This window comes from Phoca vitulina, unplaced genomic scaffold, assembly GCF_004348235.1.
Source record: "Phoca vitulina isolate PV1807 unplaced genomic scaffold, GSC_HSeal_1.0 scaffold48, whole genome shotgun sequence".
NCBI lineage: Eukaryota > Metazoa > Chordata > Mammalia > Carnivora > Phocidae > Phoca > Phoca vitulina.
The window spans coordinates 3,934,400-3,948,531 of record NW_022589751.1 but is presented as its reverse complement, the minus strand read 5'-3'; the positions used below and the strand labels follow the sequence as shown (position 1 = coordinate 3,948,531).

Here is a 14,132-nt window from a genome sequence, read left to right as displayed (position 1 = left end):
TTAAAAAAAAATCTATTCCCAAGTAGTGGGAAAAGAAATTCAATCCCACTGTTCCCCATTCACAATTATTTCAACAAATTCCAGCTTGGTGGAACCTCGAGAGATATGTTAAACTGTGCAGGACAGCAACTGCTTGCTGAGTCAGACCTGTGCCCAAAGGTGCTAATCTTACACACAGGAAGAAATACTGGTATTAGTGAACTTTGCCTCACCAGGAACACCTTAAAGCTCTGGCTGGTTGTTCAAGAGGAGGTAGATTTTCTACTGTCAGGCTCCCTTAGCCCTTTAAAATTATTTCTTTGGTAGGAAATCTTTTCTGCATTGTGGTTGTTGGGGGTTCTTTTTGGTCTTTGCTCATTGATGCTATTTGGAGTTCACTGTGTAACCCTTGAAATTTACTGCAGGAAGCACGGGTGCCTCTCAGAGACTATTCTAGTGTTCCAGAAAGGTCTTTAAGAAACAGGCTTTGTTTTAAAGCCATCGACTACCAATAAAAATTTAAATATCTCCATCACAGTATTTGGAATACAGATTCATTTCACGGTTTTAAATTACTACTAGATAGCCAATCCTGGTTTGTGTTTGGAGAAATTTTTAGACAGAAATACATGCAACAGGACCTACATATCTTTTTATTAATGCTCAGCTACCACATGTTTATCAGCGATACTGGAAGTCCCTGGATCCCCAGATCCCTGGATCTGGTCCTGCAGGAGAGGGAGGGTTCCAGGGGAAAAAATACCCAGATTTTGATGGAGGGTATATTACTCAGGATAGGCAAATCATCTGCATAACAACCGTCAAATCTCAGTTCCTTAAAACAACAAAGGTTTATTTCTCATTCACACTATAAACCCATTGAGGGGGTGGCTGGGGGCTCCATTCTGGCTCATCCTCACTCTGACACAGATGACCCAGATGATGCCAAGTCATTGTCTTGGATTTTGCTGTTCATGGTAACAGAGAAAGAGTTCCGAAGGGTCTCACCGCAGCCATAAGTGCTCTTGCCTGGAAGTGACATACACCATGTCCATGTACATTCACTGACTGGATTAGGCATGTTGCCCAGCTCAGTTATAAAATGGCCAGGAGCCGCAGTCTGACCCCATGGGCTGGAAGGAAGAGAACCAGAAATATCTGGCCAGCAGCACTAGTGACTACCACAGTTTACTCTTCTGATTACCAGATAATTGCCTTGCTCTCCCAACTGCAGGCGAAATATAGGCATTCCCATCCCAAAGTAGACAGCCCCAAAGCCTCACCCAGTCATGGCATCTGGATGATGTGCAGGGGGATCTAAATTAGGGGGTGATACAAAGTGGTTTCGACATCAACTCTGGATGTATGTCCTCTTGAGCTAGAGACTTCTGAACTAAAAGAGGGCAATTACCTGCTGTGTCCCCTCCCCAACATCATATATTAATAAATAATGGTGAAAGAAAGATTGGAAAACCCAGTATACATTCCTATTCAGAAAGGAGGTGGATGGGAGACCTCCATTCATTGGTCCTCAGTCGTTCTAAAGTGCTGAAGCAATTCTGAAATCCATCTGGGCTCCCTGACTTATAGGTAGAGGATGTTCCTTTGGGGTCTTGATTGTTCTTTCGGAAAGGGGCTCCCCAATCCATTGCTCTCTTCAGGCCTTGGTTTTTTCCAATAACCTCCTGGATCACAACTAAGGTGAGACTGAAGAATATGTCCTTTGTAGGAGCTGAGCCGCTTTCTCAGCTGACTTTAGAGGGTTAGGGGCTCAGGCGTTCTCTGGCAGTACAACTCTTTTCAAAGGGAAATAAGTTTCCTATCTAACTCTAGTTTATTTCCATATGCCAAGCCCTCAGTCCTTGGCATACTTATGTTCACTGGATGCCTTTGTAGTTTTGCTTCCAACATTTCTTTATTGACTTAATTGATGATACTTTGAACCTGTCAGCCTTTGGTGGGGAAGCCCCACCTCTGGTCTCTTTTTCCCTGAGGTATTCTAATTGAAAGAATTAACTAAGAAGCCATGACCTTAACTGCATCTTTACTTGGAGACTTTGTAACCCTTTCAAAGTATTAAGAGAGAGTGTGATAGCCTATTCTCTTCCTTTGAACCTCACCCCACAGCTAAGTGCTAATTGTTCTCTCTCATGCAAAGCCTTTCTCCTTTCTCATTTTTCATTGTTTATCTGTTGGGGAAGAGAAGCAGCTACTTTTTCCAACCCTGCAAGTCTGACTTGATGGACCCTATTCCCTCTTTTTGTTTGTAAACGAGTCAGTTACTTTCTGGGTGCACTTTTTTTTTTTAATGGTAAATTCCTTTTTATTTTTTTAATTTAAATTCAATTAATTAACATATAGTGTATTGTTAATTTCAGAGGTAGAGTTCAGTGATTCATCAGTTGCATATAACACCCAGTGTTCGTTACATCACGTGCCCTCCTTAATGCCCATCCCCCAGTTACCCCATCCCCTGACCCCCCTCCCCTCCAGCAATCCTCAGTTTGTTTCTGGGTGCACCTTTTAAAATGCAGCCAACAGGGTGCCTGGCTGGCTCGGTCAGTAGCGCGTGCAACCCTTGATCTCAGGGTTGTAAGTTCAAGCCCCAAGTCAAGTGTGGAGCCTACTTTTACAAAAATAAAAAAATAAATAAAAATTAAAAAATAAAATGCAGCCGACGGTAACCAACACATGCTACTAACATTTGACTTTCAGTCTCTTCCACAGTATCTACTAATTCTTTAGGTATGTTATCTGCCTTTCAAGTTATCATAACATGATGATTTTACCAAATGCTTTGCCAGCCTCCAAAATTCGTTTCCTCCCTCCCGGCTGCCTGACCTTTTTTGTTGCTGTTGAAGTCACTCCATTTCAAGTAGCAGTCAGCTTCGGGTCTGCTGCAGTAACAGATGATACCCAAGTCTGGGTGGTTTAAAGAACAAAGGTTCATTTCATGCTCATGCTGTATGTACATTGAAGACTGGCTACGTCGTCACTCCAGGACCTAAGCTGACAGGTCAGCCAACATCTGGAATGTTCCCGTTGCTGTGAGAAAGCGCTGGAGGGTCTCATGCCTGTAATTAAATGTTCTGGCCTGGGAGTGACAACCTGTATGTCACTGGTTCACCATTAAAGCGGTTTTCCTTCAGCATTTTTGGGCTCCATCTATCTTGAGACATAAATCTAGCTGTTCTCATAGCTATATCCTATTCCATCATGTAAGTATATTACATTTTATTTACATATTGATGGATGTCTACATTGTTACCAGTTTTTCATTGTTAAAAAAAATTTTTTTTTAAAGATTTTATTTATTTATTCGTAAGAGACAGAGAGAGAGAGAGAGGCAGAGGGAGAAGCAGGCTCCCCGCTGAGCAGGGAGCCCGATGCGGGACTCGATCCCAGGACCCCAGGATCATGACCTGAGCTGAAGGCAGACGCTTAACCGACTGAGCCACCCAGGCGCCCTCATTGTTAAAATTACCGCAGTGAACATCTTTGTGTGTGTTTCCTGGTGCACCTGTGCCAGAATTTCTTTGGAAAATAGTTCCTTTTGCTCTTCATTATTACGATGATTCTTTATAATATGCTAAGAGAAGGTGGACCTAAAGTCCACTACTTATCTGTAGCACCTTGTTTGATAAATGTTGGCTTCTCATTTATACACACCTCACTATGGTAGAAACCATCTTGCATGAGTAAATCAGTTGTTTGTGAAAGTCTTCTTGTGCACTTTAAGCCTTGTCTCCTGCTGAACATCTTTGATGAATATTCTAGAAATTCTTTAAAAATGACATCTGGTTGAAGAAGGAGTAGAGGGTGAATGCAGACATTCTGTATCTAGAACCAGCATCACTCCTGGCAAACACAGAACAGACTCTTATCAGTGGTTCAGCTGAATTTATCAAAGCATTTGGATATTCTGGATTGAAGAAGACATGAGTCGTGGATGATAGCTGCACTGGGATGTTCTTCCTTCCCCTTGTCTTTTATCTCCATCCATGGCTTATGGTTAGGAAGTGTAAGATTTGGGTACACCTTGATATCAGGAAGATGAATAAAACTGCATTCAAAAATCTGATAGTTTCTATAAAAGCATTAAAATGTGAATAGAAGAGCATTTATTTTTTTCATGAGGGTAAGAAAGGAACATAGGTAAGTGAAAGCAGTTTCTATTGCCATTTAAACTAATGTAGTGTTCTGATCTTTATTCCCTTTTACCTTAAGCAAAACTGCTGATATAACTGAATGTTCAGAACTCTACACTTTTTCCCACTGTTTTGTGAGTTGCCAACAAAAGCTTTGAAATAAGCAGGAGGTGAAGCAGGAAAGAGAGCAGGATTTTAAATAACTTATGAAATGTTTAGGTGTCCCCTGTCATGTTTTTAAAAGTGAGAACACTTTGCAGTCGCTTGTACTTACCAATAGCCAACCAAATAAAAAGCCATGGAGGGACTCTTCATTTCCAAGGGCTGGTGACAGCTGTGGCTGGGTGAATAGTAGATTTCGACTACAGAACTAGATTATTTTCTGGGTTTCACACAGCTTGTTCTGTCCATTCTGTGCTGGGATGTCTCCTGTTTTCCATTGTCACTGAATTCCTCTTTTGTTTGTTTATTTATTTATTTATTTATTTAATTTATTTATTTTACTTCTGCATGTACTAAGTGATCTAAGTGTAGACTTTTCTCCATCCCCTCCCCTGATTTCTAGCCTCCACTCATACAGCCTGTCCATCCTACCACCTGCTAAAGATATTAACAGCCTGGAGGGATAGCCTTCTCTATCTTTCAGCAAGCTCATGTAATCATAAACATAGGGGTCTCCCTTCCACCTGCTTTCCTTCTTTCCTGCCTGCCTTCCCTCCTCTTTTTTTTTTTTTTCAAACCAAATAGGGTAAATAAATTATTTGCACTTCTTGGCATCTTTTACTTTTCTCATTAACAGAAGCTTAGGGCTATCAGGCAACTGATATAGATCTCATTCATTCTTTTCAATGCGTGCCCAGTATTCCATGGTTTGGAAACAATAAACTTTGTTGAACAGTTTTCCTGTTACAGGGCATGCACTTTGTTTTCAGGTTTTTGTTTTTGTGTTGGTGGTTTGTTTTTTTTTTAAGTTTTTATTCATTTAAGTAATCTCTCATTACTTTCACAGTGTGGGTCTGGAACTCATGAATCAAGAGTCACAAGGTCTTCTGACTAAGCCAGCCAGGTGCCGCTGTTTTTGTTTTTTTTTAATTTGGCCACTGTAAATGGTGCTGCAATGAACATTCTTTTTTTTCCCTTTTTTATTTAAATTCAATTTAGTTAACATATAGTGTATTATTAGTTCCAGGGGTAGAGTTTAGTGATTCATTAGTTGCATATAACACCCAGTGCTCATTATGTCAAGTGCCCTCCTTTAATGCTTATCACCCAGTTACCCCATCCCCCCACCCACCATCCCCTCCAGCAAACCCTCAGTTTGTTCCCTATAGTTAAGAGTCTCTTGTGGTTTGCCTCCCTCTCTGCTTTTATCTTATTTTATTTTTCCTTCCCTTCCCCTATGTTCATCTGTTTTGTTTCTTAAATTCCACATATGAGTGAAATCATGGTATTTGTCTTTCTCTGACTGACTTATTTCGCTTAGCATAATACCCTCTAGTTCCATTCATGTCGTTGCAAATGGCAAGATTTCATTCTTTCTGATGGCTGAGTAATATTCCAGTGTGTGTGTGTATATATATATTCATATATATATACACACACACACATATATATATACACATCTATATATATATATACACACCACATCTTTATCCATTCATCTGTCGATGGACATCTGGGCTCTTTCCATATTTTGGCGGTTATGAAATTGCTGCTATAAACATTGGGGTGCATGTGCTCATTCGAATCACTGTGTTTTTATCCTTTGGATAAATACCTAGTAGTGCAATTGCTGGGTCGTATGCAATGAACATTCTTTTTTTTTTTTTTTATTGTTATGTTAATCCCCATACATTACATCATTAGTTTTAGATATAGTGTTCCATGATTCATTGCTTGTGCATAACACCCAGTGCTCCATGCAGAACGTGCCCTCCTCAATACCCATCACCAGGCTAACCCTGCAATGAACATTCTTATACCTATCCTCAAATACTGGTGCTTTTTAAATATGGTCCAGGAGAGGGATTAGCTGAGTTAAAAATGTATGTGTACTTTTCATTTTAAGAGGTGTTGCTAGAGTTCTTCCAAATGATTAGCCTAGCAATGTTCCAGAATACCCTTCCCCCATCTTGTCCAGTAGTAGGTGTCTTTCCTACAATGATAAGAATGGATTACACCTGCAACACTGATTGCATAGCCCAGGCACCTGTTGACATGCCATAAAGTATTTCAGTGGAGATTAAAACTAGGGCTCTGGTCAGCCTACATGATTGGGGGTGGTTGTGATTTTTTTTCTACTTCTGAAAGAATCCGTAGAAGTCTATAGTAGGGAGAGAAGTGGAGTCCATTCTACTGCAATCCATTACTTTCACAGATAAGGGAATTGAGATCCAGAGAGGTGGAGGGAGTGACCCTGAGCTGGTTACCGACTGCTGTTTATGGAAAGCAGCTGTGAATCCTGATTTGAGGTTTGACCTATTAGCTACACCATGGGCCATGCTGACTGTGAGTTTTAGAGAAGGGACCAAGAAATGTCATCTGTGGGTTGAACTGACTGGTAGGGGTGAACTATTTCCAGTTTTCTATTATCTCCTGCTAGGACAAGCAAGCTTCCCAACCTGCCCTGGGCTGTGTGGGATTTGCTTTGCCATCTTCCACAATTATAATAGGACATTTGTGACCTTGGTCTTGTTAGTGGAATCTGCTGCTCTTAATCTTTTGGGGGTTTGGCGCTTTATTTTTCTATATTTGTTCAGAGTTAGTGCTTCCAAGGGTGGAGCCGCTGGCTTGGATTACAGCTCAAAGGACAGCAGTGAAGCGCTGGAGGAAACATTGCATGCACAGGGATGGCTTCCCGCTCCGTACCTCTCCCCCTGCCCTCCCCAACTTCCCGATGGAGAGGGCTGAACAGGAGGGCAGCCCAGAAAAAAAACTGGAGGTCTGGAGGTCTCCCTCATGTTCCTGGCCATGTAATCTCGGGGTGGGACAATGCACAACTTGACTAGGGCTCATATGGATATTCCCCAGGGCTGAATAAAATAAACTTCTTGAAAGAAGTCATTTGAGCTCCCTGTATCTTTAAACTCAGCTTTAATATTACAGTTTCAGATTTAGCCCGTGGAGTCTGCCGAGCGAAATGAAAAGGGAGCCCCCAGACTTTGCAGTCTCATTTGGGTCTGCTCAATGTTCACTGCAGAGCATCTGACAGCACAACATTAACTTTCCAGGTCGCCTCTAAATGAAGTCGGCCTGTTTAGGGAACTCACCCTGTTCTTTTAATAACAAGAAAAATTATGATGATGGAGATTTATTTTGTTATAGATAAACATCTCGAGCAGATTTCATATATATTTCATATATATATATAATGTACACGCACACGCATGCACACACGTCGTCCCCTAAAGGCATGCCTTCGTGTTGCAGACCTGGTCAGGAGCTGTGCCTATTGGTGGGCTTGCCTGTCAGAGGCCATGGTTCTTCTGGTTTAGCAGTTCCCAAGGCTGCAGATTCGAACCACTAGGGAACTTTCAGAAAATAGTCATGCCCAGGTTGCAGCCCTGAATTAAATCAGAACCTGTGGGAGAGGAGAGGAGAATCGGGATGCTGAAGGCGATTCTAGCCCACAGCTGGGTTGAGGACTCCTTAGCAGGCCATTCTGAGGCAAAGAGAGGGTCTCTGCTTCATGAAGAAAGAAATGAGCTATAACAGGAGCTGTTCTCTTTAGAGTTATGCTACCATAGGGTCCTCGTCTCTCATAACCCACTCACTTCCTCCTTCCTGCTTATTCTGTAGATTAAAGCAGCGGACCCATGTCTTGTAGAGTCAGCTTGTGGAGGCAAAAATTGAATGCTGTAACAGTTGTCATTGAAAAGTGCCCTAGGGAAATCCAAATCAAAACCTCAATGAGATACCACCTCACACCAGTCAGAATGGCTAAAATTAACAGGTCAGGAAATGACAGATGTTGGCGGGGATGTGGAGAAAGGGGAACCCTCCTACACTGTTGGTGGGAATGCAAGCTGGTGCGGCCACTCTGGAAAACAGTATGGAGGTTCCTCAAAAAGTTGAAAATAGAGCTACCCTACGACCCAGCAACTGCACTACTGGGTATTTACCCCAAAGATACAAAAGTAGGGACCCGAAAGGCTACGTGCACCCCGATGTTTATAGCAGCAATGTCCACAATAGCCAAACTGTGGAAAGAGCCAAGATGTCCATCAACAGATGAATGGATAAAGAAGATGTGGTATATATATACAATGGAATATTATGCAGCCATCAAAAGGAATGAGATCTTGCCATTTGCAACGACGTGGATGGAACTGGAGGGTATTATGCTGAGCGAAATAAGTCAAACAGAGAAAGACATGTATCATATGACCTCACTGATATGAGGAATTCTTAATCTCAGGAAACAAACTGAAGGTTGCTGGAGTGGGGGGTGGGGTGGGAGGGATGGGGTGACTGGGTGATGGACACTGGGGAGGATATGTGCTCTGGTAAGCGCTGTGAATTGTGTAAGACTGTTGAATCACAGATCTGTACCTCTGAAACAAATAATGCAATATATGTTAAGAAAGAAAGAAAAAAAAAGAAGAAGAAGAATGTAGCAGGAGGGGAAGAATGAAGGGGGGCAAATCGGAGGGGGAGCAGAACCATGAGAGACGATGGACTCTGAAAAACAAACTGAGGGTTCTAGAGGGGAGGGGGGTGGGAGGATGGGTTAGCCTGGTGATGGGTATTGAGGAGGGCACATTCTGCATGGAGCACTGGGTGTTATGCACAAACAATGAATCATGGAACACCATATCTAAAACTAATGATGTAATGTATGGGGATTAACATAACAATAAAAAAATTAAAAAAAATAAAAGAAAAGTGCCCTAGGAGTGTGCCATGTGGGTTAGAGACCAATACGCCTCGTGGTCCACCTAGCATAGCCAGTGTTTCCCCTGGTGTTGAAATAGATCGTTGTTCTTTGGCTAAGATTCTGATACAATCGTTAGCATTTGGGAGCATGGTGTATGCAGAAATAGATCTTTAAGAATTGGAATTGTACCCAGCTTGGGAAGATACTCGAGCCCTAAGAAGCCCTGGGAATTGAGACGGGCCTAGGGGACTGCAAAGTCCTGTTTCTCTTCTCAGGCTCAGTCCTGAGGCAGACCCTGAGTGGAGTATGGGCAGAATCATGGGCACCATTTAAATGGTGAATTTCTCCTTGCCTGTGTCTTCTTTTAGGCACATAGAGTTGAAGGTAGGGGCATTGGATGTTAAATGCACATACAGATGTGACACCACTGCATTTCATTATCGGATATCCAGAAATTGAGCATCTCTTTAAATGCAGAGAATTCAACAGTACTATCTTTCTGTCCTCTAGCATTCCCCTGGTTCGGCATGGATATCGGTGGAACACTGGTTAAACTGGTCTACTTTGAACCAAAGGATATTACAGCCGAAGAGGAACAAGAGGAGGTGGAGAACCTGAAGAGCATCAGGAAGTATTTGACTTCTAACACGGCTTACGGGAAAACCGGGATCCGAGATGTCCACCTAGAACTGAAAAATTTGACCATGTGTGGGCGCAAAGGGAACCTGCACTTCATCCGCTTCCCCAGCTGTGCGATGCACAGGTTCATCCAGATGGGCAGCGAGAAGAACTTCTCCAGCCTTCACACCACTCTCTGTGCCACGGGAGGCGGGGCTTTCAAGTTCGAAAAGGACTTCAGAATGGTATGTCAGCTTTGTGCTTGGTACAAAACAACAAAACCACCTCTCAGAGAAGGAAAGAAAGCCTCTCCCGTGTCCATAATCACGGCTTCTCATGTGGAAGAGCTAGACTGCTAGCCTTGGGACTCTGGACAGGTTCACTTCACCTCTCTGTGCCTCAGTTCCCTCCCGTGTCTGGATAGTTCATACCTCATAGTGTTGTTCCATGCAGGATTAAGTGAGAAAATATGTACCTGGCACTTAGTAAATGCTCATAAGTATTAGCTATCGTCATCATTCTTTTAACAGCTGTGTGTTCCAATTTCCCCATCTCTACAATCAAGATAATCTCTCTACTGGCCAGCCTCAACACACAGGGAATAAAATGAGAATAAAGTGCAATAAAAGATGTAGAAAATAAAGAGAAAAGAAGGTTAGCTAGGTTCAACTGAAGTGACTGGGTATTAGAGAAGAAAGGGTTGGAAGATTTGGGGGTTAGTCTTGCCAGAAAGTTGAAAATATAGTAAGGTAAATTGTAAAGTACACTTTTTCAAAGCCTGGAGTGCAAATTACTGCATTCTGTCATGGAACCAGTGTATTCAGTCTTGCCCTAAAGTCTAGCATTAATGAATAAATTAATGAATCAATACATTATTCGTGGTATTTAATAAAGCTATAAATACAAATTTTATTTGTATCATCAAAAGTAACATCATTTATCCCATGGAGTATACTAAGTAGTTTCCAGGAGAGCCGGCAACGGAGTCCTAGCACAGTGCCCTGAGTGAGACTGATGATAGCAGGTTTTGGTTTTTCTTCTCAGTCCCCTTTCCCGACATATCCGTGGAATTTGATGCTGCCTCTCACCTGAGTGATCCATGGCATCTTTTTCCCACCAAAGGGGCCCAATGATCAAAGAGTTTTGAAACTGAAAAGGCTGAGATCCAGGGGCATGAAAATTAAATTTGAGCTCATGGTTGGAAAAGCATTGAACCTGAATTCTAGCGTTGAACTAGCTGGGTGACTTTGGGTGAGACATTCCCCCCTGGAGCCCTCAGTATTATCATCGGCAAAAAGGTGGCAGTAAAGTGCAGAGGGAAGGGAGGAGTTCTAGAACATCAGAACCTGAAGTCACCTTTGGAGACCAGGAAGTACAGCATTCTTGTGCAACATGGATTAAGAAACTAAAGCTAAGGAGGGATTAAGGGGCTCTAGTAGTGCCTCCTAGTAAGAGCCGGTCTCAGCTCAGTTCTGACTCAGAAGAATATGCTGACCCAGCCCTAGTGCTGAGAACTCCCCAGGTCACCTTATCTGGGCATCTCCACTAGGGAGCCTCAAGAACCCAGGTGACCTGGGACATTTTGCAACATCCCTCAATGCCTCCGTTCCTCCTCGGGGTAATGTACGTTCTGGGAAAAAGTTACTCAATATATGTTGGCTGTGAGCAAGTGTGTTTCTCAAGGTTCTGAACTGAGAAAGGTCGTATTTTAAAATAACCAAGATAAAGAAGCCTCTACTTCTTCAGGCAGGCTGCTGGAGCCTAATGAATAGATTGGAGCAGGGAGCAAGTCCGGAGTATTTGCCAAACAGCCTGGCTAGCTAGGGGCATACATCCATAAAAGAAAGGAAAAGGGCTGCCTTCTGTTTCCACGCTCAGTCTCAGGCAAAATGAAGACAGAATTGATCTCTTCCCGTAGCCTGTCTGTCAGTATGCTAAGTGCCAAAGTGTGCGACGATGGATAGGTCTTCTCATCCTCTTTTCTAGGCCTTCATTCACTCACCCAACAAGGATTTATTGCGCTCCTTCTGTGCGCCAAGTACTGTTACGAACAAAACAAAGCCCCTGCCCTCCAGGAGCATATATTCTAGTGTGGGGAGACGGTCAGTAATTAAATAAGCAAATGAATATAGAAATACAGAATATACCACTATATCCTATGTGTGTGTATGTATATATGATATATGTTATGGAAGGGGGGGGAAGAAAGCAAGGCAAAGGGGATACTAAGGGTTGGGAGAGTTTTAGTGTGATGAGGTAACATTGGAGCAGGAACCAGAAGTAACGAAGTAAAGCAGGCCAGTATCCCAGGAAGGGTATTTTAGGCAGAGGGAACAGTAAGTGCTAAAACCCTTAGGTGTGCTGAATCCAAGCTCCTCCCTCTTCCCCTTTCCAGAATAGAAAATTGAAACCTGGTTATAAATGATCAATATTTACTACTGTATATATTAAGCAATCTGACAAAATAAAGCAGTGCATATTCTATATATATTTACGTATATAAATATATATATACTAATATATATATTTTAAAGTCTTGCCATTGTTATTGTATAAAATCACTGTTTTTGGTATAATACAGCTTTGCAGAAGTGTATTTTAAAAACCTAAGTAATTAGAGCTAACTAAAAGACATTTAGCAGACCCTGAATAGTTTGTAATTGCTATATCTAATGACTATATCCTTTTCACTTATAGTGAATATATTTAATTCTCAGATAATGTCAACTAGTCTTCATCCAATTTTGAATATACAAGAGCTATAAACCATGAGACAAGCATTAAGTTAGACTCCTGTGTGGAAGACTTTCAACTGAACAAAGCTACATTTCTTGTTTCCTTTTTCTTTCCCTCTCTTTTCCTTTCCTTTCCTTTCCTTTCCTTTTCTTTTCTTTCTTTTCTTTTTCTTCCTTCCTTCCTTTCTTTCTTTCTTTCTTTCTTTCTTTCTTTCTTTCTTTCTTTCTTTGTTTCTTCTTTTCCTCTCTTCCTTCCTTGTTTCCCCTTTGCTTCTTTTAACATTTAGGATCACTTAAACTTCTGACTGGCAAAAATTAGCCTTCTGAATTAATGATACACCAAAATGGACACAAAAGAAAAACCTAATCTAACTACAAATGGTCTAAGAAAGTGATAAGCCAATGAGGAATCCCACCACTGAAGAAAGTGATCCTCAAGGGGAAGACTTGTCTATCCCCTGTCTCTATTCTGTGAGTTTTGTTTTTAAAGAACCCACCAGAATATTTTATGTACTAAATCTAATATTTTCATCCACAGCTACACTTCCTAACTTCAACAGGAGTATTCTTTAAAATGCAAAGTATTCTAATAGAGAATGCATAGGGAAAAAAATCATCCTTTTTGTCCACCTAGGTCTTCATTATAATAAATATTTTTCCTTGTGAGTTTTGTGCAGTCTAAGACTAACTTTAATTAGAAGTTAGAAGTGACTCTTTCAGTTACTTTTCAAAAAAGACCTATCCTCTAACAAACGGGATGTAACAATAATCTTATTTGGTTGACATGAGATTTAGGGAACAGAAAAGGATCTTCTGGTGGCTTTATTATATTTTTCTCAAGGTGTGAGAACTTAAGAATTGGCTTTTCTTAAGCCAGAAATCTCTAAGGAAACAATCTAAAAAAGTTAAGAATAGTGGGAAAATTATCAGGAGGAGGGAAGACAGTTGTGGATATGTGAAATTCTACATCTAAGGGGACCATTCAAGAACATTTATTAGCTTGGTTCCTATTATGAATCCAGGGACTGATTCGTGGCATGGCGGCAGCATGAGGTTTGGTAGACAATGTCATTCTCCACTTGGGTCTGGCTTGACTCTTGACCGCTGGTCTGTGGCCTCTTTATCATTGGGTGCAGGGAGGAAGAAGCCGTCTTTGAGGTTTTGTCATATTTCTCACTCACAGAATATGTTTGAAATTCATCTCTCTCAGGTCTTCTAGGTCTCCTTTGGGAAGAGAAAAGAGCCCTGAGTGAAATTTGTAATTCAGAATCAACTATTTTGTAGGCAAATTATTCTCCGTTTAGTAAGATAACCTTTTCTGCCACTTCCAATATGATTTACAGAGCCAGTGTCCTCAAAAGCACCTTGGGAAGTGTAAGGTATCATACAGATATGTATTTTATTCATTTCTGAAATACAATTTGGTGACTTATTTCTCAATTACAGGGGGGTAATATAACTGGTTTGGGGCAGGTCCATAGAATGCCCTCATAGGAGTAGTTATGGAATCTCTTGGGATAGCTTTTTACCAGATTTATCTGTTTAACTCTTTAATTAGTATTTTTGACAGACTGAGCTGAAGCACATACGGACAACCTTTTACAGTTGTATCCTGAACATGCCTTGTGTTTAGGATCCATCTTTTTTTCTAATATTAGCATACCAGAATCACTGAATTCCCTCTACAAATTAGTCTTCAGTGTGGAAATAGTGTTTTGACTAGTGGACTAGCGCATTTTGACTTGAGATAAGAAGACCCAAATTATTTTACTTCTC

General features: G+C 41.4%; 1 protein-coding gene across 5 annotated transcripts in view; it reads left to right on the top strand.

The window, feature by feature from the left end:
* The window catches only part of PANK1 (pantothenate kinase 1), a 108,246-nt gene that overhangs the window by 72,068 nt on the left and 22,046 nt on the right, over positions 1 to 14,132 (top strand). For all 5 annotated transcript variants that reach the window (XM_032432310.1, XM_032432309.1, XM_032432306.1 and 2 more), the window contains one exon: positions 9,514 to 9,866. In XM_032432310.1, the coding sequence (XP_032288201.1) occupies positions 9,531 to 9,866 (336 nt within the window). In that variant the 5' untranslated portion in view covers positions 9,514 to 9,530. The remainder of the gene's footprint in view (positions 1 to 9,513; positions 9,867 to 14,132) is intronic.